This window comes from Stigmatopora nigra, chromosome 10, assembly GCF_051989575.1.
Source record: "Stigmatopora nigra isolate UIUO_SnigA chromosome 10, RoL_Snig_1.1, whole genome shotgun sequence".
Classification (NCBI taxonomy): domain Eukaryota; kingdom Metazoa; phylum Chordata; class Actinopteri; order Syngnathiformes; family Syngnathidae; genus Stigmatopora; species Stigmatopora nigra.
This window is the reverse complement of record NC_135517.1, coordinates 11,821,262-11,847,126: the sequence shown is the minus strand read 5'-3', so window position 1 is coordinate 11,847,126 and position 25,865 is coordinate 11,821,262. Positions and strand designations below refer to the sequence as shown.

The 25,865-nt window shown below is 39.7% G+C and overlaps 2 protein-coding genes and 1 long non-coding RNA gene across 5 annotated transcripts in view; 1 reads left to right on the top strand and 2 right to left on the bottom strand.

Annotated features, from left to right (window-relative positions):
• Positions 1 to 278: 278 nt before the first annotated feature.
• On the top strand, positions 279 to 5,075 carry LOC144202576 (uncharacterized). Its single transcript, XR_013327510.1, has 3 exons — positions 279 to 428; positions 2,066 to 2,155; positions 4,402 to 5,075. It is a non-coding gene; the product is annotated as an uncharacterized LOC144202576 (long non-coding RNA).
• Positions 5,076 to 7,600: 2,525 nt separating this feature from the next.
• On the bottom strand, positions 7,601 to 11,959 carry LOC144202575 (complement decay-accelerating factor, GPI-anchored). 2 transcript variants are annotated; one of them, XM_077725411.1, is made up of 11 exons: positions 11,741 to 11,959; positions 10,466 to 10,651; positions 10,286 to 10,385; positions 9,767 to 9,837; positions 9,474 to 9,656; positions 9,071 to 9,190; positions 8,789 to 8,827; positions 8,675 to 8,716; positions 8,556 to 8,607; positions 7,988 to 8,081; positions 7,601 to 7,889 (listed from the first exon to the last, which is right to left on the bottom strand). In XM_077725411.1, exons 1-10 carry the CDS (start codon positions 11,856 to 11,858, stop codon positions 8,024 to 8,026), a joined length of 969 nt encoding a protein of 322 aa, XP_077581537.1. In that variant the 5' UTR covers positions 11,859 to 11,959; the 3' UTR covers positions 7,601 to 7,889; positions 7,988 to 8,023. The 2 variants fall into 2 exon arrangements, with proteins under 2 accessions (XP_077581537.1, XP_077581536.1); XM_077725410.1 differs by having other exon boundaries at positions 8,004 to 8,081; positions 11,741 to 11,955.
• A 2,808-nt stretch (positions 11,960 to 14,767) lies between these two features.
• Positions 14,768 to 25,865, bottom strand: part of magi3b (membrane associated guanylate kinase, WW and PDZ domain containing 3b) — an 80,378-nt gene continuing 69,280 nt past the window's right edge. Inside the window, exons 11-22 of one of the 2 annotated variants that reach the window (XM_077725407.1) lie at positions 23,903 to 23,934; positions 22,903 to 23,071; positions 22,726 to 22,820; positions 22,181 to 22,388; positions 21,933 to 22,115; positions 21,572 to 21,757; positions 21,296 to 21,392; positions 20,881 to 20,983; positions 20,612 to 20,749; positions 19,762 to 19,900; positions 19,008 to 19,100; positions 18,356 to 18,503 (exon numbers count right to left, since the gene is read on the bottom strand). In XM_077725407.1, the coding sequence (XP_077581533.1) occupies positions 19,051 to 19,100; positions 19,762 to 19,900; positions 20,612 to 20,749; positions 20,881 to 20,983; positions 21,296 to 21,392; positions 21,572 to 21,757; positions 21,933 to 22,115; positions 22,181 to 22,388; positions 22,726 to 22,820; positions 22,903 to 23,071; positions 23,903 to 23,934 (1,400 nt within the window). In that variant the 3' untranslated portion in view covers positions 18,356 to 18,503; positions 19,008 to 19,050. Of the gene's footprint in view, positions 18,504 to 19,007; positions 19,101 to 19,761; positions 19,901 to 20,611; positions 20,750 to 20,880; positions 20,984 to 21,295; positions 21,393 to 21,571; positions 21,758 to 21,932; positions 22,116 to 22,180; positions 22,389 to 22,725; positions 22,821 to 22,902; positions 23,072 to 23,902; positions 23,935 to 25,865 lie in introns of both variants that reach the window. The other variant, XM_077725406.1, reaches the window with a different exon arrangement.

Genomic DNA, 25,865 nt, shown 5'->3' with positions numbered 1-25,865 from the left:
AACGTCCACTGACGTCACAAATGTCATTGTTGACATTTCCCGTCAGATTGCTTTAATAGTTATGTAAAAGCACTAGGGGACCGATCACGACCAAAGGAGGTGCTTTACGGTAAATCATGGCGCCAATCACCACGTGACTCGAGCGATGTTTGTAAACATGCGTCAGCCACATGTGATTCCGGTGATGACGCCTTGTTTCTCAGAGCTCCCTGCCAATCAGCGCCCGGGGGAGTGTCGGTGGGCGGAACCCTCGTCGCTTGCGCTATGGAAAATTGTTACTGTGGGATACGCCGCAGATAAACGTGCGCTCCCAGGGCCGACGGTGGCGGCAGAGGGGACGATGGGGGAAGGCCTAACCTGCGAGGGGTCGCCGGACGACCAGTGACATCCCACCGGCTTGGAAAGAAAACAACCTCGGCGCCTACCACGTACGTTTATTTCTGTTATTACAATACAAGAGCGTCATCGCGCTGCGTAACACCGCGTCGAGAATACCACTAAAAGTAGTTCCTATAGCTTGCGCGAAGTGCCCCCAATAAAAAAACCGACGCAGCTACAATTTGATTCCCCAAAACGTCATTTTAAATCCAAAATAACTCATTTTTAACACATCGACGCAACAAGAATGCCCACTGCGGGCCTTGAAACCAACAATGTTTTGCCTCGGACTTGACAACAGGTAAACGAAACTGCGTCAGAAGTGTTGAGGGTTGAGATCCAGTGGGAATTTCCACCGGGAAATATATAGCCACATCGCGTCAACTTGTGTGCGCGACTCGGCGTCACAAACTTGACTTGGGGCCCATTCGTGGAGGATGAGAGCGATGTAAACAAAACGCGTAATAGCAAAAAGCCTCGAAATATAGGAATAGGATGCTGCGCAAGAGATTGGGCAGTGCGTAATCAGCGGAACAAGATCGTTCGTCCATGTTACGCAGTTAACAATTGCACAACATTGACGAGTCAACACCATCCCCTTTTACTTCTTACAGCCCAATTAAAGCGGACACGCCATTTTTTAAATCTATAACATGTCTGATTATTTTAGGTATAAAGTCTTCGTTGGAGAGGGGAAGCGTCATAGGCGTGGCGTTTCAGGTGACAACAACATTTTGCTGCGTCATAAGCCGCCGAGAGTTCAACAATAATCTGGCTCCTTTTTAGTGCGCACTTGATATGATGAAATACGTTACAGCTGTGAAGCTCAGGGGGGCGCTGTCGAGTCGCCCCTCGCCTCTCTTCTCCTTACAGAAGGATGCTGGCATTCGATAGCATATGATAAATAAACAGATGGAGACAGAAGCGATGCAGATGATTCCATTCAAAGGGGATGAGTCAGTGGATGTGTTTGATGGGTTGGTGAATCATGTACTTTGGACGTTAGCAAGAGCACAATTCATTGGGGTATTTTTTATGCTAACACCCATGTATAAATACATTAAACGCGGTAAAATATGGGATGTTCAATGGAAAGTCAAAGGTGTCAAAATACAAGTTTAGTAACTTTCAGTGATCATGGCGGCTATGAAAAGAATGCGCTGAGATTGTTGATGTGTACGCAATGTTCCTAAAACAAAAGCAAACATAAAAGGACAAGCTAAATCAACTAAACTGTTGAACAGTGAGTGGTGTTAAGAAACTGATTGAGCTGAATGGCCAATTAAATCTTTGTATATCCCACAGGACTTGATACCAAAATTTACACAGGAGATGGACGGCCCCAGTCGGTAATGTTATGATATCATCCCCACTTTTGCCTATTGGGCTTGACACATTTAATTATCACTGTCAACTCTTCCAATTCAAATAAATGTGATGTGTATCACTGTCAATGGCAGTGAAACATGGTTATTCCCTGCCAGACCTCATTTTCAATGGATTCAACATATGTCACTATCAGCTAGCATTTGTAGCCATTGTTTTTTCCCCCGCATTATTTACACATTGACTGCGTTTGATTGATAAATATATCAATTAATCATATGGACTGGGAAGACATTTGAAATGGAAAAATATACCGTTTTCGCAGAGTTAATCCAACCTTTTTGACTGTGTGACATTATAGATCATGCGGACGATCACGGAAGACGTTCACTCACCTGCCGCTGACTTGTTGGAGAGTGCCAAGATGAATGTGCTTCTTCAAATCTCAGAGGTAAAAATGAAACCGTGCTCACTGTAACAAAAGACAAGCAAGAATGTGATTCATCCAAGACAACAACAGAAAATAATGAGGAGAAAAAATGCAGTCTTTTTTTGGGACCGGTGTACTTTTCGAGGCTGACCAATGCAACAAGTGACCCACTTTCAGGGATAAGGAAGCGTGACCTCAATAGTTATTTTGCCCTCTCACCGCCAAATTAAGAACAGGCCCACTCGCAGAAGTGTCGTGTCATCTTAGGCAGCAGCCCACAGCGATGAGGCTGTTATGATGTATCATTCTAATATGATACATATTTATGAATTTAAGAAAATACTGCCAATTATTTAGTGATTTAGGACTGAAACGGTTAAAGCCATCATCCTCGGGAAAATCTTGGGTAAATGACCAAAGATGGTAGGGTAGTAGGTGAGATATTCTAAAATGAAACCCAGATCTCACTCTACCATGATGATGATGATGGTATATTAATAGAAAAATGAGGCAGCGTTTGTTCATAGGTATCATTAGCAGCTGCCAAAATGGGCTAAAAACAGGAATGGAGCTGAAAGTGTCTCGTTGCCTGAGCTGTTTTTCCCCCTCAACCATAATTAGAGCTTGATCATTGTTGGCGAAAATATCAAGAGGAGAAAGCTCTTGGATCTTAAATTTGGGCGGCTTGGTGGTTGAGTGGTTAGCGCGCTGGCCTCACAGTGGGAGACTCGGGTTAAAATCTAGGTCGATCCACCTGTGTGGGTTTTCTCTGGGTACTCCAGTTTCCTCCCACATTCCAAAGACATACATGGTAGGCTGATTGGACACTCTAAATTGCCCCTATGTATGAGTGTGAATGGTTGTTTGACTCCTTGCTGCCCTGTGATTGGCTGGCTACCAATTCAGGGTGTCCACCGACTCTGGCCCGAAGTCAGCTGGGATAGGCTCCAGCACGCCCCATGATACTAGTGAGGATAAAGCGGAAAACATTTAAACTATAAAACATTGTCAAGTAGGTCTTTTTTTATATGTAATGTCAGACAAACACTTGATGGAAGAAATGCATCACTCTAGATTTGAGAGTTACAGATAAAGGTCATTCTAGCCTTAAGGATTTTTAAAGGGTAAAAGGGTCCCATGACAAAAGGAGGAACCCGCATTAAAGGTTCATTTTCTGAACATTTTAACATTAATCAGAGGATAATTTCAGTCTACTAATTGTAAAGCGCAACCTTTTTCAATACAGAAACACACATTCGTCTGATGAGTTTGCTTCTCTCACGCCTGATAAATTAGGACCTCTAATCTGTAAGAGGATTAGCCACCTACACTGTTTATGTGCACAAACCCATACACATAACCAGGCATTAGGTGTGCCAAGTAATTCGAATGTGACTCAATTCGTGACAATGCGTTTCATCCAATAGCTGTCCATCCAGATCATAGGGCACCTCAGCTAGGAATGGAGTTAACATTTAAGAACAAGAAGTGTGGCTGCTACTTTAAAAGAACAAACAAAATGACAGCAACTAGGAATAATATGATAACATTTGCTTTGGATGATGAAAAACAAAGAAGCGAACATTAGATTAATGATTCAATTTGTCCCGGAAGGACATTGAGGTTTTTTTTGGATTAAGTACTCTGTTATAGTCAGCGTGATCACAACAATCTGGCTTTTTCTGAAATGTAAAACAGCACTTTTGAATGAGGTTTCATGCAAATTTGGAAAAGGACACCCATGTGGAGTAGGTAGTACGTATATTCTATTCCTGAGCAAAGTTGGCTGTACTTTATCTCAGCGCAGTCGCACTTTAACTTTTGCAAGTCTTTTCTGAGCTACCGAGTCTGCTACTGAGCTTGAACATGGCCACAAAACCTCCCAAAAGGTTATCACAGGTCAAACCTCGCTAAAAATCAATATGAACAACCATTTTGTCTCCGACGTAATGCAATATCCCTTTTTACCACGAAGCCATCCAACCAATTCGGCATTAACGAAAACAGCGAAATGGAATATTGATGATATTTCCAAAATAATGGCTGTGCTCTCATTACACGGCTGTCAACAACGGAAGCCCATATTGACAGAACACCGGGAATGAAAGAACAAGCATCTGTCAACGCACACACAGAAAAGATTATTTAATTGGCTGCTATTTACGGGAATAGATGATCAATCCGTTCCGAAATGAAGAACTGCCAATGATTTCGATGAATTTAAAGACAGTAGTGATTTAAAATGTCCATTTGTGTTTGTTTTTCAGAAAAGCAGTTGTCGGGGGCCATTAACAGGTGGTAACCTCCCCAGGGTACCGATTTCAAATGGTGTTTTAGAGTCTAAAATCCCATCTAGCACCATTTGAAATCGGTGTTCTTGAGCAGGAACAATCTTCAAGAAGATACCAAGGATAAATTAGGCAAATTGTGAAGCCTCACCAAGGATGACCGTTTTCCTCTGGTGTTCAGAGTTGCCATCATGTCTAGCACCATTTGAAATCGGTTACAATGGGGAGGAGAGCTCGGCTTTGTGCTTCCTTGTAACGCCAGCAGGGAGCAGCTAAGTGCTAGAATTCATTCAGACTTGCACTTGACATAATGTGCTTGTTTACATTCTATTTTTTTAAACAGTTCAAATGGAAACATTGAATATTACTTCTGTTGTTTTTAAATGACCACTTTGAGCTTATTGTAAACAAAACCAAGTATGTTGAGGTTAATTTAAGTAAAAAAGTGTTGTTTAAGTAATTAAGTACAAAAAATAAGTCCGAGGTAAGTGGTATGCGTTTTTATTTATCACCTATATAAAGGGGGGATTTGTAAATTCTAATTTTTCCCATTTTTTTGTTATAAAATGAAGTTGAAAGTGATCCACAATAAATGCTAAAATGACTTATTTTGTTTATGCTCACTAAAAACATTAAACCAATGATTACCATCATTCACAACTTGTTGATTGATTCATTGTTGCTATATTTCTGGAGACATGTATTTTTAACAACCATGGAAAAATAACAAAAATAGGGAACAAGACATGAGTCAGAAATGAACATGAATCACTTTCTCCCCCGCAATTTAACTTCATCCACTTACACAAACAAATACAACCACCAATGCCACCTCATGCAGAAACTGCCCCCACCCCATTTAAATCAAAAGAAAAAAATCCTAGCAGGAGGTTGACGCCACATGTCGTTGCCATATCAACAGAAACCAGCTCTCAAAAGCCACATTACCCAGTCCATGTGAGTCACAGGGAGTTCCCCAATCAAGCGTGGCCAGGGAAATGTTAGTCAGACTTTTCCCTAAAATACGCATGGTCGTTCGTCTTACCTGACACATTGACTGATGTCCGTCCTCACTGCGAGAACTGTAATCACAGGCAGCCCTATAAATTAAAAAAAAAAGGTTAAAAAAACTTTACTAATCCTAAACTTGTCCCAAGACCTCCAGTAGCAGAGATTTGTTCAAGTTTTTCCTCTTGTATTTGACCTTTACAGCTTGTAACTTGTTGTGTCTTCAACCTAGACATCTAGTCTACGCGATGGAATTCCGTTTTGTTTACCTTTTGTCAAAACGTATCATTTCAGTGTTTGCTCGTGAATGCTCTTCGTCTTATGTCACGGTATCAGGTGCCTGTGAGTCAAGGTAAACATAAAGTACATCAGTGCATTTTTTTTTTTTTTAGGACACCCTCCCACTGGGAAGCACCCTCCTATTAATAAGAATCAATTGTCAGATTTTCTTTCCAATTAAAACAAAAACATCAACTCAAGAGTGGGCTAATGACATGAGTAAAGAATTTCTCCTATGTCCATTTTTGTTATTAATTCCCATTTTTCAGGTTTGTTAACAACAGTCTTTTATGCAAAAATTCAAACATGTTTTACTTTTGAGTTTATAGCACCTGAAATTACCATCATTCACTCCAATTGAATTCCTGTAAAAATGACAGAATAATAGGCCTTTTCAATTTCCTGTTGAGAAAACAGGATGCAGAATGGAAGTAAAAAAAAAAGGAAAAAAGGGTCAGTTGAAGCGTCATTATTCCATTACTGATTTACAGTCACTGTCATTGCGTGTTGACTTTTAAAGAATCACACTTTACAGCCACACCCTAATAAATCATTTTGGGCTGCCATGTTTTCCAAACATTTATAGAAAGAAGAATAACTCCCATATTCAGACTTTCATTGGCTGCGTTAATGGGCAAGATTAATTTTTCCCATTTTTTTTTGACATTTGCATATCTGTAAATCAATCCGTGAATTTCCGTGATTATTTAGTTTTGCTGAGATTGTGCACAAGACACAATCCCAGTGACGATCCTTGTTCTTCCCAATACTATCATTGTGTAACATTTCCAATTCAGTTCTTTTTTTGGATCTATGAGTTGTCTGTGTTGAATGTCTTCATTTAAGCCAACAGCCAGGAGCTGTGAAATGTGTCCAAACTTGTGTTAGGGTGGGGACAGCGACTCACCGATGAAAAGCCAGTGACGTAAAAAAGAGGAAGACACCCCCCTTGATACCGGGCGGAGGAAACACCTTCTTTTGGTCAATCACAATCAATTCATGTTCGCACTTGCAGTGCAGCAATCACATCGAGACAACCATTCTCTTCATCCAAACGAGAATTCCATGTATGGTTTTCCTTTTTCTTCTTTTCTTTTTTTTTGTAAGTAGTTCAATCATTTCCCTAATGGGTCACATCACTATGTGGTCCCAGCGGTGCAAGAACTGCACATAAAACACAGTTTGTGCAAGCCAGCTGGTCTTCTGCGGCAAGCAAACTGCTTTTTAGTGGTGTCCTTTTAATTGCAGCTTAAAATGACTTGTTGAAAAATATGAGTCGCTTTTTCCCCCAAAAAGTTTCCAACATATCACCACCACCCCTCCTTTGGGTGGGGTTACTGTATGTTTCTTAGTTTCAGTATGAAAACATCCCCAAATGCCTCTTGTGTAACACACAAATGAGTGCATATTCTGTCAATGAAGACCTTTTCTATCAATTTGCCAAAAAGGGAAAAAATATGCACTGGTTTAACATAAAACCAGATCTGGAACGTACTTAAAGGTAAAAGGCTTCAGACTATTGTGCATGTATTTGCAATCAGGCATTGAGAAGCTTGAAAATGCTCAACTTGGAATGTAATAGAACCTTATGGATTGGATGTGTGACTCCATTGGTGGCAGCCAATGAGTTAGGCACTCCAATATTTTAGTATTGCACATAAAATATGCAGAAGGTAGCTGGCGTTCTGCATTCCTCAGCATGAAAGTTCTTCATTATCCGTCATGGCCAAGTAAAGGAGGGGGGCTCACAATGAGGGGCAGGAACGTGCACGGCAAAGAATGCAGCTGATTGTGTCTTTTATCAGCCGCCACCACCGTTGGAGTCAACAAACTGAACCACATTGTGGAGAGAATCGTCCGCACCCACTTTCTCACACTAAACACATCAGTCTACTCATTGAAAAAGGTCTGTTTAAGTTATAAATATACAAAAACAAAATAAAAATGACTTGGCAGTAAATAATTACAACTTTGAGGCAAACAAAGTTAAAAAAAAGTGCTTGATCAGTGGACATTCCTTGGAAACCACATTGATATAAAAGAATGATCTGCTTTTGAAGTGCAATATTAGTATTTAAATTCCCCTTTGCCCTTTCTTCCCTTCAGAGGAACTGTTCCAGTGTGATGGCATGTCCTTCCTGGCTTCCCAGATGCTTGTCAGCTGATTTGAATTCTTCTAACTAGAGGGCAGACAATAACAATAACAAATATTGAGAATTCCTCGTCTGCTACTGGAATTGATTAATACACTATGCATAGTTTCACCCTTGGGAACATAATCTGACATCTGATACCTTTTAGTGAGGCGGGCCTCCTACGCATTTTGGAAGATAAACAATTTGGGCTTCAGTTCTTCACTGGTGTTATACGAGCTAAAAAAAAGAAAATACGATAACACACTTGCTCCATTGGAAAGTGTAGTAATATAGCAAATATACATATACATATATACACGCACAAGATACACATGCATAGACACACAATACACGCGTATACACACGATACACATACACACATGCACACACATGAATATTTACACACATATATATATATATATATATATACATATATATATATATATATATATATATATATATATATATATATATATATATATATATATATATATATATATATATATATATATATATATATATATATATATATATATATATATATATATATATATATATATATATATATATATATATATATATATATATATATATATATATATATATATATATATATATATATATATATATATATATATACATATATATATATACATATACATATACACACACATACATAGACAAACTCATATGTAAGTAAATGTAACATACCCTTTCCTTTTGAAGAAATGCCTATGCAGACAGATCGCCCCAATGGATCCAACTGTATACAAGCACAAGTTTTATTTTTCTCAAATCTTACTAAGGGTGTCAGATAATGAGTAGGTTACCTATAGATAGGAACACCACGCCCACTATAACGAGAAGATAATCTGAAAGACAAATGCAGCACATGAAAACAATGTGTGAGATGTAAACATTCAACGTATTGGGACTCAACTCACCAAAGTCCTTGTTGCGATGTCTGGCCTTGTCATGTATTTCTGCAAACAACGGTTGAACAAAACATGTATTCATTCATTCATTTTTCTGAACCGCACTAGGATCGTGGGGGGTGCTAGAGCCCATCCCAGCTGACTTCAGAAGAATTTGAAGTACTTCAGTATTGTGATATATTGTCAGTATTTTGGAATTCCCTATTATTATATAGCATAGTGGGTGAATGCAGGAAAAAGACTTCCATGGTATTAACTAGCATCTAAAAAAAATGTGTGTGCGTTTAGTACCTTGACGCATGGTGACTTCTGGATGGTGCGTGATAATTTTATCTTTGGGAGCTGCTGCCTCTGTGCTTGATGGGCTTGATGTGCTTGCTGTGCTCGTTGGAGAGGCTGACGTCGAAATATCTGGCAATCGTAGAATATTTATAATGTCACTGCTTTGGATTAACATAATTTGTAAATGTTTTTATTTCTTTATTTATTTATTTGTTTAACTTTTGCAATGATCTTTTGTCAAAATAAACCAAGTCAGTTCCAGTGCACACATTTAACTAATACACTACCACTGGAAAAAAAATATAGGGAAATGTGTAATGTTTATGCTTGTTCAATTTGCTCATATTATGGTCACTCTCGTTCCTGCCCTCTACAGGACTGGAGCAGAGCAATATGTACAAAATTGCCATACCTTTGCATTCAGGAGGCGGGGAATCATATCCACCCGTCTCGCTGCATTGGATGGTGGCGTTTCCGGTGAGCACGTAGCCTTTGTCACATTGATACTTGACGCTCTCGCCATAGGTTGGTGGGTCAGATGAAGCCCAGAAATGCATCCCGTTATCCACATTTAAAGGCAACTTGCACTTCCTAACTGATGAATGACAAAAGAAAAAAACAGCTGCTGATGAAAATGACAAGATACTAAAAATGATGTATTTTTGAGTCAAATAAGCAGATAAGAGATAAAGTGGAGAGACTTACTGAGACACTGGCTTTTTCCCACCCACCCATTTCTGTAGCACTGCCAGTAGCTGGTACCCCTCATTTGATAACTGTGAAAACATAAAAAAAAGAAGTGTGTCTGGATTGGAATATATCAAGATTCCATGTGACTTTGTTCATTCAGATTTTCATGAAAGAATCCTACTCAAGTAGGATTCATAGGATTTGTCAGTTAATGTATTTTCGGGGATCCCAAAGTGGAATATTTTCTGTTACATATATTATATTGATTGGGTGAGTTTGAATTGATCAAAAATCAAAACATCACTTATGATCATCATCTTTTAGATTTCCTGTTTTGAATTAAAAGCTTAAAATATCTTAATAAAATAATTATCAAAACATTGCTTGGTATTTTTTTATCACTATACGGGCAACTATAACCTACGTTGTGTCTATATTCTACTATATCAAATAATGTGAGACTGTCATATTTAAAAATGTTGTATCGATTTGATTAAAAATACAGAGATATTTGTCCTCCCCATGTTAACTTACCCTTTCTCGCAGGTGACTTTCGCAACGTCGCCAAAGAGGGTTCCACCAGTGGTGTTAAAGATCATGTTAGGTCGAGGTCGTGGGACTTCACAGTTGAATTCTAGGGTTAAAAAAAAAAAAAAAACAAGGCTGAGTTACTTGTCGAAAAGTCTAATCACTCGTCTTACATTTGTCACTCACTTTCGCAGATGATTTCAATTGGAGTCCAACTGCCATTTTTGCAAAATATGGCATCCGAACTTGGTCTTTTTACAAGACCAATACGACACACTAAGGTGACATTGGTACCTTCTGGAAATTGATTCATCAAGTACACCTCCTCAGCCAACACAGACGTGTTCCCTCTCTGAGGCCTGGGACACTCGGCTAGATGAAAAACAGGCCAGATAGCAAGAAGACATGAATACATGGTACGAATGACTCTAGGAATGATTGGAGGGGAAAAAAAATCTTGAGTTTATTAAACCAAGGAGGGGAACATTTGGGAGAATCTTTTGGAACAGACGCACTGTTGTGGTACCACGAGGATCTGCGCTCTCATCTATTTACAATAAAGGAGTGGATGAAGGGCGGGCGGTCTTGTGGATTTTGATTTGGGAAGAAGGTTTTGTCTGGTTGTTTATGGGCAAACTGTTACCTCAGTGAATGGCCTTGATGGCTAAATACAATGTTATTTTAAGAAAATAAATACCTTGTTATTGAAGACTAGGAAGATTAGGTTTTTATATGTAAAATTGTATTGTGTGTTTTCATTAGCATTTATTCGTTTCATACATTTATTGAAATATTAAAAATATATAAAAAAGACAAATAATTATAATTAAAATAAGTTGTTAATTAAATAATAATAATTTCGATGTACTTCTTTTGTAGTTAGGTTTTGTTCTTAATTAGTACAAATAATCACTTGCTATCTAAAATGTAATGATTTGTATTGTGATATTATATTACAAAGTGTTTGTTGTAACTTAAAGGTTATTTATTTTCAAAGTCGCAGCTATGAACTGCGATGCGCGCTTTGACCATTGTAGTCTGATTGTGATGATTGTAATATATTTTTTTACAGCACAAACCAGCAAAAAACCAAACCACACACAAAAAAAGACATTTCCCCTAAATTATTATTTTCATTATTATTATTATTTTCATTTTGAACCAATAAGACCCTGGCTTTACCTAAACCTCTGTATAATATTTTCCAATATCATCTTTACAATTTTAAAACAATAAAGATCAGAATATGACACCCTCAAATTACCATAATAATTAAATGACCTACCTGCTTTTTTACAGGTGTTGTCTTGTTTCACTTTTTTAATTTGTCAAATGAAAAATAAAATTATTTTTCTATGGGCTCTATTGCTTCTTGATCCTTTTATAAAAATGTAGTTATACACTAATATAGCATTCTGCACATCATAGAAAACATTGAACAATATAATATTTTTCTCTTACCTTCTGATCTCCAAACTAAAGTGTAGGAACAGAAGAAGAAAAGAAGAGATGAGATATTCATGTGTGTTCCATTTGCCAGTCCAAAAATCAGCTTCATGATTGCTAGTAATCGAGGCATGCAATATTCACACTGCAACTTATCCAGCCGGCGAATCAGACAGAGATGCTTGCTCCACGCTCAAGTCCTCCCTAATAAAGGGAGGCGATTCTTTTACCTCAAAGGGACAGGAAGCATGCAAACTCTGCTTTCAAAATAAACCAAAAGGATAAACAGAAGATCATAGTATATGAGCTGTTGTTTTGATCATATTAAAAAAGAATAAAGTGGCTCAGAAAATCAAGAAATACTATTCAATATTGCATATTTACAAAGACATTTGACAGTGACATCAGGAATTAATAAAAATCTATATAATAAAACAGGTTTCCAAAATAAGGCCTGCAGCAAATGATAAAAATATAATTAAATATGTATATACTGTGTTGCACTTCTGATCTACAACATTAGTCACACCAGTCCCCCTCCATTATCTTTACAGGGTAATATTATTCTGGTCAGTCCCACCCAATAAAGATAGTGTTAATCCATGTATGTAGTCTTTTTTTAAACAGAATTGAAACTCAAAATGAATCCAATCCAAATCCAAAGCAGATTTGACACACTGGAAAAACAATTTTAAATAAACATTTGTAATTTAAAAATCTATACATATACACTTCTATAATGTTTCCTCTTGTTTCGGATGTGATTGAAAATGTACTTTTTAATGTCTTGCATACAAAGACTCAATATTGTTGGTCCACCTTTGAATGGTAAACACCAACTAAATCATTTGTCCGTTTCTCATGTGCATGATTAAATTGGTCATGGTGTCTGTTTACAATCATCTGCGATGGTCCAAATTTCACAATCTTTGGTACTAACACAATCCAAAAACTCAGTTTTACTGTATATACTGTATATTCCAGGCAGGAAGTACTTTGACTAAAAGATTTGTACTTGACTTTTCTAAAACCCTAAACAATAGAAATGAAAATACTTTTTTGTGTTTTTTCCCTCTCTTGCATAAGACTTTGCCTTGCATTTGAATTATGGTTAAGAATCTCGGCAGTAAAAACAGATCCCCCTTTCTTGTTTTTACAGGCTTGCATCTGACGCAAGAAAAATGGGTGTGGCCAATGGTGGAAATCATAAAGGGTATTCCTCCTTTGAATAATAAGGCAGGGAAGCCCTTGTTATTCTATACTTGTAATTCAGGATTACACGCATGAACCCCATCATAAAGAGGTCTGCTGAAGAAGTTTGAAAGGATGACAATGGCATTGTTCCGACAGTTATAAGTTTGGGTTATTGTCATGGATACATTCCACAACTGTCAGCAAGAATGGGGCCGGGCCTAATCGGCCAGATGCAGTCTGGTGTGAATTCCAAAGGGAGGTTCTCTACGTCACATCTTATTGTTGACACTTAGGAGACAAGCAACCATGCACGGTATCTCCCTGGCAACAGGGGATCGCATGCTTTGGGGTTGAAGACTCATTTGGAAAATTGAAGGCAAGATTTTTTAGGGGATAGGTTAGAATTTGATTTCATCCCGTATTCGGGAAAATTTCTTGGTCGCAGTAGCAAGACAGACACAAGACACAGAAGACATTGTAGACCTAGGTAAAAAAACTGGAGCCACACAAAGGAGGTCCACAAAGTGGGGGGCCTTCTGCAGACTGAGACTGAGGTTAATCGGGTTAATCGATTCCAAGCAATTAATTGGGGGAACAAAATGGCATAGCAACTGGCATATTTGGCTTACAGTATATAAAAAAGCAGGTGTGAATCTTGAATGTTGCTTCATTTAGCGCAGTATAATTATACTCAAATCTTTGAAATTGTATGTCCAATAGAATTAGGTTTATGATACAGTGGTTGTAAAAAGTCTTAACACACCCCTGTTGATTAATTCCAGGTTTTTTTTTGTTAAATCTTTAACAGTTGTGATGTAAAATAACCTCAAATCTTGGAGTTCCACAAGTTTGCATACCTGCCATAGGAATTAAGGTTTTTTTCTCCCCTCAGATGAAACCTGCAACCATTTAAAGAGGCTCTGGTTAACCCCAAATAACATTCGACATTTCTGGGGATTAAGTGATTTTTAAAAGGTAAACATTCCACCAAAGGCATTTAACCTGGTTACCGACATTCCAAAAAGTTAATGCACACAGATGTTGGATTTGAAAATGGAAAACAGAAAATGAGTGGCAGGGTCTTTTGAGAGCGTTTGCTTGCCACATGTTTAGGGGGGGGTCAAACGTTTAGCTTGTGAAAAATGGCTTCTCATTTTCTGTTTCCATCCTATACCCGAATAAAAAAGGCTTCTGACTTACCGTGGAAAAAATTGTTCTACCTCACTCTACGATGAATACAACCAATAATAGCTTGGTAAGGCTACTCCTCCATGTGGTGCAAAAGATGAACTACAAAAATATTACTTGTATACATATTTCATACTAGGTTTATGCAGTTTAGGAAATATTTTGACCATTGGAATGTTCGACTCTGACCACAATTTTCTAAACGATGTGCAGTTTCATAAAACTGCACTTGAGTAGTCATTGTTAAGAACACAAAGTGACCATTCAAGCGTCTCATTTTCTACTATGTACAGATATGAATGAATGAATGAATGTGTTTCCGAGAACAAAGGTTCTTCTCTTCAAAATCGTGTCAGCTATATATTAAAGTGTGTAAAATTGCACATCCATTGGGGAAATCCCAACTCTACAACTCCAACATAGTAATAGTACTTTTAAAGAAAGCAAAATTAATGTTTAGCCTTGTATTGCATAGACCAATGAAAAGTTAATGAGCCACATCAGTGCTCTAAACTAATTTGATTTGATCTACAAGGCGAAAAGAAACACCCATCCCACATTGGCATTGGAAAAAGTGAGTTACCATGACAACAGGCTTGCCTTTCACAGAGGTTAATGAATTTTTTTTCTTAATAGACGCAAATAACGTCAGTCTAAAGGCTGTCTTCAGTAAAACTTTATTATTCAGTGCATGAACAGAACACCATGTCAAGATCCTTTTTTGAAATATCATTTCAAGCTCATTGGCTGCCAGTGACCATAATAGAATGGATGTCTTTCTCTCTATCTCTCTGTCAATGGCAGCAAACAAGTCAAATATGCTCTTCCCTATTTTTACATAAAAAAATAATGGGGCAATTTCATGAATAGACCTCTTTTTTTTCTATTCCTCTGATCGAGAGGTGAGCGAATATTTAGAAAGGTGCTGTACAATGTACAAACATTTACATCTACGTTTCCTACGCCATGTAGAAGAGAAGCACACAGATTGTTTTTCCTACCAAAGCGATGCAAGGCCACAGCATGATACAAGGATGAGAAAATAAGAGCAAGCGGATAAACAAAATTAAGTGTTTTGTAAGCAGACTGCCCTTTTGCTAGATACTATATTGCACAAAAACGAACTCCAACGTCCTTTCCATCTGGTATTTGCTACAACGCTGAAATTCCCTGAGCCTGAATTGTCGCCATAGTTGACGTGGAGCCGCTTTGACAAAAAAAACGTGAGAAGAATATTAACTTTGGAGTCAAGGACTCTCAGAGAAAATAGAAAAATGAAACATCTAGAACGCATTCAGACTATGTTGAGTTTTAATTCATCTATTTAACAATAAAATATAAATTCTGGTTGAATAAATCTTAAATATAATGTCTTCATTACAGTTCACTTTTGCTTAAACAAAGGACTCAACTCGTTAAGTGTGTTAAGTTAAGAATAATTTATGGAGTGCTGTATTGCACTGCATCCATTTCATAAATAAATCTCATTTAAATACTTCAGAATTGTGCACAATTGCGCAAAAATATTTACTCTTACAGTGCCTTTGACTCTAATAGACGTCCAATCAGATGCCAGCAGTATGTGGCTCTTTTCATTCTTATACTGTGAATTCAAACTAGTTTCTCACTAGAGAGACGTTCAATCCATCTGGACTGTCTCCCATGTCCATATAGATTGGACATCTAGTATTTCAGTCAATAGCAGCCATGTAACTAAAATTTCAATAACCATTAATAGATGACTTGATGAGGCCGCATTAACAAAATGTTAAACACCGAATAATAACACACAGGAATCTCAAAACGTGAGACAAACATTCAAAGCAGTTCTGCGTCAACGCGCGTCTCTTAAAGCTGAAGCAGACGGCCAGAATAAATCGCCGCACAGATGGGGGAAATATGCCAAGTAGTCAAAAAACAGCACATTCCCATCATTCTATTATCTCTATTACCTCTAATATCTCATCAGTAGGGAGCGGCATGACTTACAACTCATACATAGATTGGCATCTTCACCGTAACACGTAATATAATCGCATTGGCAACAAATAACACATTAAATATCTGCAGTTTGTTATGCTACAGGTGGGATAAATGCTGTGCAGTGGAGTTAAGTAGATTCCGTTTTTTTTTTTGCAAAACATGACATGACATTCATAGATAGATTTATATATCTATATATAAATATCTATTAAAATTCACAAGGAGACATGATTGAAGAAACTAAAAACGTTGAATACGGCGGTTTTTATGTGTGACCTCTAAGTGTCAAGACGTACAAAGTTTTCGACGCGAAAGAACACAGGATGCCGCCAAAATGGCTCTAGTAAAAACATGTATTGGCTACATGTGCACGCAGGAGGAGTCCTGGGTTTGACACTGCCCCCATTCCCCCCGTTTGCAATTTTCCGGTTTTATTACTATATGTTTCATTTGTGAGCTGTTCAATTTGACTCAGGTGCTTCTCGAAAAGTGTCATAATAAACTATGACACCTTCCAAAGGCAATGTATATATATATATATATATATATATATATATTGTTTTGGTGATGATGATCGAATTGAATAAACTCTCACATCAAAAACTTTCACCTTTCAAAAATTGTATATTACTATTGTTTTTGTGCTTTACAAACAGAAATACCGTAAACAGCTATGCTGGATTTCAAGTTGCCCGTTTTCAACTACTTTCACTATTTTAAAGATATCATCTCTTCTAAATGAAACATGTCAAAAGGAAAGGGAGTGGCGGCAACTTTCCATAAGTGACCAAACAAAGGTCAGAAGTTAGTTTAATCTAATAAAGGATGGTTGCCGAGGACTTTAAAAAGGCAAATACACCCCATAGCTATTTTCCCATTTTATCATGTCAAATTTTCTTGAATTTGAAGTAGCTATGTCAATATGTTTGGAAACTTGGCTAATAAACGGGACAATCACAAATCCAATATTACCATTTTTGAGTTCGGTGTAATGCTGGAAAATGTTTGACATGTACTATATAGGGTAGTGTTGCTAAAATAGCAGTTAACATGTCTGACTCACCATCAAGGGGACTCAAATCTCGGCTCAGCCTTCCTGTGTTGAATTAACAGTTGTCTGTTGGTGTGCTAATTGGGGGAAAAAGGTAATGGTAATTTAAGAATCAAATCCTACTTGTGGGTCCCTCCATTCGTTGTCATGAATTATTCTGGCGTATGGTTCTTAGATGAATTTAGGAGTAATGGGGGCTACTTTCTTGGAGCAAAAGTCTTATCTCCATAGGTTTGTACGGTCGATAAACGACATGTCAAAAAGCACAAGTTTCTGGTCATTTGAAGGATGCGAATGGGAAAGGGTGAACAGTCTTCAGGTAAATGTGGGGCGACACGGAATGGTCGTCAAAAAGAAGGATCGACTGCATGCAAAATAGAAAAATAGTCCTTGGTGAGCTTCCCTCCTTGCCTTGCATAATGGAGGAGGTGGATGTGATTGGCACAAATTCACATGGAGAGATGTTTGGCCTTTCCAAGAGCAGCGAGTCAATGCAGGGGATTTGGGGGCTGCTACATGCCATAGGTACCCCCCCAAAAAAAGACTGGCAAGGATTATAAAATGGTCATCGGTTAATACTTTTAGTACTTTGGCTGGAAGCGCTCAGAACAAAACAATTGGCGGAGGATGTAGTGTTCTCCTACCAGAAAGGGTGTTGGAGAACCTCGGCCTGGGAGAGGATCCGGGCTTGGCAGGGTACTTTCCATTCCCCGGGGCTAATGGGGGTCCTGGGAGAGACCCTTGGGGTACTGGCGGTCACTGGTTTCGCCGTACTTGGCGTGACAAGGGAATCTTTGAAGTAAATGTCATTCCATGTCTTCCCGTCATCTGCGATTTGGCTGCCGTTGACGTTTCTATGGACGGAGATTCTCTCGCTCGCCCTGCGAGTTTGGGACTTTACCGGAATGGATTTCAAACCAACTCCACTGTCACTTCTTCTGGAGTCTTTGTGTCTCCGGATAGCGTTCGGCCTTGCCCTCTCCCCCAGGCTGAGCGACCGCGTGGGTGCGGGCTTGCCTCCGTGAGACATGGCAACAGGCGCGCCTTTCACAGTCCGTCCAGCCCTTTGAGGCCCGTCTTTGGCTTGGAATTCAGGCCCTCCTGTTTTAGGGCCAATCGTCAGTGTTCCTGGCGTCGTCTGAGTTTTTGCGTCCCATTGCTCGTCCTGCTCCGTTACTGAGCTCAAACCCCGCGGTCCTTGGGGCGAAGACGTACCGCCTAGGCGGCGGGAGTGCTTGGGACCGCCGGAGTGAGGAATGGACTCTAAGATGGCGGTCCCAATGAAGTATGGCGAGGTCAAGGGTGATGTGTCTGAGAAAAACACTTTTCTAGTGGCGCTGGAGGGAGAAATGTGTTTTTCACCTGCGGGAGACCACATATTCGCTAGTCACAATAAAAGTCGTGGCTGAGCAGATTTGAGGGAACATTTCAGAGTAGTCAATAGTAGCTAATACGTTCATGTAAACAAATAAAACACCACCTTATGAATTATCGCATCTCATCTCATTTTCCAAGCCGCTTTATCCTCACTAGGGTCATGGGTGGTGCTGGAGCCTATCCCAGCTGACTTCGGGCCAGAGGTGGGGGACACCCTGAATTGGTGGCCAGCCAATCACAGGGCAACAAGGTGAAAAACAACCATTCAGACTCAAACTCATACCTAAGGGCAATTTAGAGTGTCCAATCAGCCTACCATGCATGTTTTTGGAATGTGGGAGAAAACCAGAGTACCCGGAGAAAACCCACGCAGGGTAAAGTAGAGGACCCTGAAATTTTCACCCGAAAACTGAGCACACCTTTTTTGAGCAGCTAGTGAACCCACATAGGTCTATTAATTCTGAGCTAGCATAATGAGGAAGCAATTACCAAGGTAGAAAGAGAAGATGCCAGGAAAAGGCATGTGAGGATGTTAGTGTTGATGCTCAGTGTAGTAGCAGACTGTAGAAGAAGCTGCACTACCTGCATGAGGAGAAGAAGAAGAAAGAGATTAAGTAGAAAAGTGAGCTGGTTCTCCATTGGCAGAGAGAATTGAGTACAGTTGGCGTCCCGAGACTGAGCTTGCAAACATCGACGGTCATCTTTACGGGAACGAAGGGGGGTGGGTTTACAGAAATGGCGTGATCTGCGGCTTCTCGTAAAAAGTCTCATTTACAAAGCACGGGCGGCCCAATTGCTTGCATAAAAGAAAACAATTTACTCTAGCAATAATGGATGCATTTAAATTACTGAACAAATGGTGGGAAATGAATCGTTTTTTTTTTTTTTTACTATGATTGTTTAACGGTGCAAAAAGAATTCAATTTTAAACACCTTGCTCAAATAGAGGCCTCACTTTTTTCATTAGTTACTTATCAGCTCACACACATTAACAAGAATAATTGCGTGGCTAATTTGCGCTCTGTGGCAAACCAAACGGGCATCTATGTTAATAAAAAATAAAAAAAATAATTTAGCAGTAATGGTAATAATAAAAGCCGCTCTTTCAGCTACAACAAACCAAAAATATGGATCATAATAAGAATACATAATTATGCATATTCAAAAAGTACAGTGAGAAAGAAAAACAACAAATATGTATATGAAGGGATATTAAAAGAGTTGCCTTTTAACAAGCACTTACCACCATCTTGAGTCAGACCGGCGCCTGGTCGGAGCAGCAGCGCCACTTTGCTCCCTCCCCCTTGAATCAGCTCGATGGCGCGCGTGTGCGAAATGCCGCGGGCCGGCTCGCCGTTGATCTCCACAATCTCGTCTCCGACCTAAAACACACACGCCACATGTCGGCCATTTAGGGTACTTCCACACTTTTAACAAGCTTGGTGGCGGAACAAATTCAATTTTTATTCCTAGCCCGAGCTGGCGAGAACCACTAATAGCACATACACATAGCCTGAGGAAGCCTCTATTAATGGAGATGACACAGTAAGTACGTCGATCCGTCATCTCCTAATCACATTTGACGTTCCCACGTGTGCCCGCAGAGCACACAAGATGGATTCCCCACAACGGGCTTCTTTTCTTCTCTCCTCTTTGCTTGTAACAATATGATAATTACCTCTCGGCATGATAATTGCATTAGTTTATGATAGGCTTTGACAAGGGCTCAACATATGTTGGTAACAGGGGTCTGATTGTGGCTTTATACCAAAGGACACAGTGTGAAAACAAAATAAATAGACAACTGCTGTCCTTTGTCAATTAAAAAAAATGTGAATAAAGTCTTGCTGGAGTGGGTTGAAATACCAACACAAAAATACTACAAGAAATAATACAACTCAAAAATAATACACAAATAAGTATGCCTTCACACCAACACAAAGGCAACTAATTACAACTTCAATTATAACAACTAATTTGAAATCGATATAAATGAGATAACCATCGTTTAATATCGTAATTTAGCTTTACATTTTGACTAATTGCCCAAATATTCAATGATTAGTCGATGATTGAAAAGCTTTGCGACTCACGTGAATCCGTCCATCCAGCTCCGCCGGGCCGTCCTCAGCCAGTCTCAGTATGTAAAGACCCATGTTGTACTCTGTTCCCCCCCTTAGGCTAAAGCCAAAGCCTCTGGGACTCCGGTCCAGTTCAACAGTCAGACAACCCTAAAATGCAACATAACAGTACAATGTGTGACTCCAATGTCCCTATGTTGTGGCATCTTTGTAAATGGGCCGACTTCAACACAAATCCTCAGGGTTTAAATTCAAGTGTGACATTTAAAGGTCATTGTCACCTGGTTTGGTCCCGTCACACATAACGCTCCTTGCTCCACCGGGATGTTTTTGTGTTCAGACCAGGAGATGCCATCTCGTTTGTCCTCCAGGTCCAGGTTGAAGCTGTCACACAGACACAAGCGCAAGCACATACATGCACATTGTCAGCTGGACACGGTGTACACGAAAAACGCTGCAGGCGTAACACTGCAAGATCCATTATGCAAAGTGAAGAAAAAACAAATCCAATGCTCGAGGCTCAGTCGGCCAAGGCAAAGCGGTATGGTGGTTTACAGTTGAAATGACAACCCAATTTGTCATTGCCTATGGTTGGAAGTATTTGGCAGATTTGTGCTTGTTATATTTGGAAAAACAAATATTTAAATGTTTTTAAAAAGTGAGAGCTTCTGGAAGGCATCATATTAAATTATTTACCGTTCGTCCTGGAGAGCTGATCGCGATCCTAAGGTTCGGTGCTGAAGAGCTGGACTCTGTCTAGCAGAACTGGCACCAGATGGAGGACCCTTGTACTCTAAAAATATTTGAGATTCTAACAGTTAGTATCGTCAAAGTCATTATTCCAAGTAAGGCTGTCAAAGTTAATTGATTAACAAACAATGAATCGCCGGACCAGGTGACATTCAGTCAAAATGAAACACAAAAGTAAAATAAATATAAACAGACAGATTTTATTCAAGGGGGCAAACCTACCATCCTCAGGGACCACGGTGAGTGTGACCACGTTGCCAGCTTCCTTGATAAGTTGGACAATGTCATTGTGTGAAAGCTCCAGGATGGAACGACCGTTGACGGCCGAGATCCGGTCACCGACGTGGAGCAGGCCGCATCGGTCCGTCGGGCTGCCTTCGATAATGCGGCCAATCTTATGGGGGATCACTGGAGAGGAAGGCGGATAGACTGTTACAAAACATTTAAACTCAGAACAGAAGTAGTATATTAACATGGGTTGGCAGTCAATTGCTGTCGTAACCAATGAGGTAAGAGTTATCAATTGATGGCACACACACTGAATGCTGTTTCAACAATAAAACTGAGTGAGTGACAAGCTCACCTCCGTATGGAGGTCTACTCTTGGACGTGAGGATGACAAATCCAAAGCCCTCGATGTCTTTGCGGTGCAGCGTAATGTCAAAGGACTCGTGATCCAGTGCGCTGGGCATGGGCAATCGAGGTAGTTTGGGGGAGCCGTTCACCAGCGTTGGTGCCCTTTCTTGAGCCTCTTCTTCTGTGCCATCTGGGTGGAATCAAACGATTTCAAAGGGCGAAAGGGTTTATAAAATGACCTATGACCTCCCTCACCTCTGTAGATGACCTTCCTGCGCACGGTCAGCATGACTTGACCATTACGAGCAGCGTTGGTCATGAGGTCGAGCACCTGCTTGTGCGAACGGCCCTTCACCATCACGCCGTCAATGCCGATCAGCTCGTCTCCAGCCCGCAGGCGGCCATCTTTTTCCGCTGCCCCATTTGGCACGATGGCCCCAATATACACCTGGGGGAACACATTCTGGCAGGGGGTTAGCACTTTTCAACCTAACTGTCATTTAGATATCTATCAATAGGAATCTCTTATGACAACTTTTGTCTTTGATTTGAAGTACTTTTTGTCAGTATTTAGATATATTTTGTGAAATACCCATAAACCACATTTGGTGAGTATCTATGTATAACCATACTGTCTTTTAGAGCTTTTATTGATAAATCAATGCAATCAAATTACTTTGATTTTAAACCAAAAATACCAAAACAATAAACAAAAATCTAACTCATAATACCATTTCCCTCAAGTACATGTACATGGATGTTATCATTTTATTGTTTACGTTAATGATCTGCATACTTACTGGCTGCTGTGGACCATCTCCTCCCAGAACACGGAAGCCAAAACCTGTTTCGATGTCCCTCTTGAGGGACACATCAATGTCTTTGGTGTGGGGCTCTGTGGACGTTAAACCGACAAGTCAAAGGCCATGTCTTTTATGCGTGGTATTTAGTTGCCCAAAGTGTAGCAATGGTCTTACGTCTGCTCTCCAGCAGGGCTTTGGATTTCAGATATAACTCAGCAGCATCCCGCTTGGGCGAGTCGCCGGCAGCGCGTAGGGTGCTTGTGTTAGAGTGGTAAGGCAGTGCCTGGGGGGCCGAATCGCCAATTGCGTCCAGGGTTTCCGTACTGGCCATCATTTCCTGTCTCTGCATGGATGACATTTAGACAGATAACGTGCATGTCTTGGGAAAGTGGTGAAAACATGGTAGCCCCATGTGAACCAACTAATCGATGACTTTCGCGATTAGTTGACTAATCATATAGCCAACATATTTAGGTAAAAATAAGCAAAGAAAGGTCTATGGTGGCTGCTCCACTGGAAATTTCAAGATATTTTATTGGCCAGTCCTTGCAAGAATTAAACGTCTACTATTCCCACCAACGGGAACGGATGAATTAAATGCAGCACAGTAAAACCTAACAAACACATTATTTCCTACGGGACTATGTTGAGAATTTTAGAGGACGGCGAACAGCAATGAGCACTAATTATGCTTCACTTTGAAGAGTGCACTGTTGACAGAGGCAATAAAAGGTATTTTATCAGATAAACAAAGTGCACGTTTCACTTTGGTGCAATAGTTAAGAGGGCTCTAAACTGCAGGACTGTAATTTCCCTAAAGATTTCACTTGCCTCTTCATCCCGAAAGATTTTTCTTCTTTTTTTTTTTGTATTCCAAAGTTTTGCTGCATTAATAACGGTACCCTACCCCAAAACGGGGCTCATCCATGCTTCATTAGTACAACAATCCCCTGACAATGGCCGCTAAGATCCCCCAAAAATGAAAGAAGAAGCAATTAAGACTTTTCCAGAGCGAAACAAAAGGAGGCGCGCAGAATTTTAATCAATATTCACGTCACTGTCATTTAATTTGGCGGCATGGAGGGTTATTAGATAAATGGAGGACAACAATGGATATTTAACCCAGTGCTAGAGGAGCCCACTCCCCCCAACCCAAACAAAAACATCTACTCACAGGCTTGAGACTCTTCACAGGCGACGTTTGACCTAAAAGGAGAGAGAGAGAAAAATCTGTCAAGCTCGCTCTCATTCGCCAGATGGCACTGCCTTCCCGAGTGGTCGTGAAAAAGCAGTTCCCACTTTATAGACCCCTTGATGGCTAGAACAAATACACAAGTGAATGAAAATAATGATAATTAAACAAAAAAAATCTATAGAAAAATAAATTGAAAACTACAAAAAATGAGTACCCATAAATCATTTACATTTAAATTGAAAATTAGAATGTGCAAATTATATTAACTAATTAAATCATCTAAGAATTAAAAGTACACTTGGTTAGAAAAAGAAATGTTTTCATTATATAGAAGATAAAAGGAATTTAATGGTTGGCAACAAATACATGGTGCTGCCTTGCGCCTGTAGTTGGCTGGGATAGGCTCCAGCACCCCTTACGGACCTTGTGAAGGAAGATAAGCAGTACGGGAAATGAATGAGTGAAAAATTAATTCACAAATACACTCCTTTTCAATCATTAAAAAACATGTTCACTAGTAATTTAATTATTTACTTTGAGCTGTATAAAAAATATATTTTAGGATTTTCACATTTTTAGCTGTACCTTTAATGTAATTTCTACATTAAGTTTTGTTCTTGATCAATACAATTCTTAAATGTATGCCACCAATGAGTTATGAATTTATGTTAACTCATTGGCTTCCATTGACGACGCGCTGCGTCCGATCCATTAAAAATGGGAAGAATGTCCATCTTCCCAGTTCAAATGGATGGGATGTCAACTAACATTCCCACTGGAACAAAAAGAGTCAAATGTAAATTCAGGCATCCAAGAGTTAAAGATAAATGCACGTAGGAGTAGTAATTTGAGACAGATAGACTGCAAACGCTAACAAGACCCCTGCACATATTAGCGGTGTGCACATTATTCACTGACCGCTAAATCCACCCCTCACTCCTTCTGCTTGTACGCCCACCCCGTTCCATCAAATTGTTCCCTGCAGATCATCTCCTAAAGGCGGCCTTGCTTTGGCATCCCTTCCCGACCCCACTAACTCGATTAAGAAGCCCCAGGGACCTTGTAGTACTGGACTAACACTTGGCGTGACGAGGGGTTAATGGAGCCTGATGGGAAAGTGGAGGAGTAGAGCTGCAAGCAGGAGGTGATAGATGGTGGGGGTGATGGAGAGTAATGGGGTTAACAACTGTGTTTAGCAGATCATGTATGTAATGTAATATAGTGAGAGATTGTTTTAATCAAAAATGGGCAACTTCAAAAACAAATGGATCTTTTTTAGCTGATTTCTCAATCCTTACAAAACTAAGTGAAAGTTTCCAAGGTAAGAGTTTATTCAGAAATCTATTCCAACCAAATTGTCTTCAATGATGCAGTTTTCACTTAAAATGTTTGATGTGACATTCTGTTTTTGTTGTGTAGAATCAAATGTAAAAAAATGGGAAAGAAAAAAAAACCCATTTTGGGGTCTAGAAGAGGTTCTGACAAATTTGGGTCACATCACGGAATTCCATGATAAAATAAGGATCCTCCGTACATGACAAGGGCGTGATTAGGTACGTACAGCAGAACCTAGAGCGACTTTGCCTTTGACAAGGTTTAGCCACGTCTTTTTTGGGAGCCCTACAAGAGCCCTAGAGGTCCACTGCTGATGATCAAAGCAAACCCATTTGAGAATTCCCCGACTCATGCATAGAACCCCCCCGGCTCTCGGAGACGACGGGTGCGTGAAGAAGCTCCTCCCTCTTCCCACAATCACTCTTAAAACAGCTCATCCTCACACTTATGTAATTCCCACTCTCCCCGGGTTGTAACACTGCATTACGCCTTGTTGTAAACACAGAGGGGGGTGGGCCACGGGTTTTGCAATGCTTTTATACACATGCTCCCGATGACTCAATCATTAAATTGTGCTCGGGCAATCGAAAACAAAGAGGCAAAAACA

Excerpts from the sequence above, each read along its gene's own strand:
- LOC144202575 (XM_077725411.1), bottom strand. The coding sequence starts at position 11,858 with ATGCCTCGATTACTAGCAATCATGAAGCTGATTTTTGGACTGGCAAAT. Across the intron at positions 9,657-9,766 it reads GGGAAAAAGCCAGTGTCTCA|TTAGGAAGTGCAAGTTGCCT; the intron begins GTAAGTCTCTCC and ends GTCATTCATCAG. Across the intron at positions 8,717-8,788 it reads ACATCGCAACAAGGACTTTG|ATTATCTTCTCGTTATAGTG; the intron begins GTGAGTTGAGTC and ends TTTGTCTTTCAG.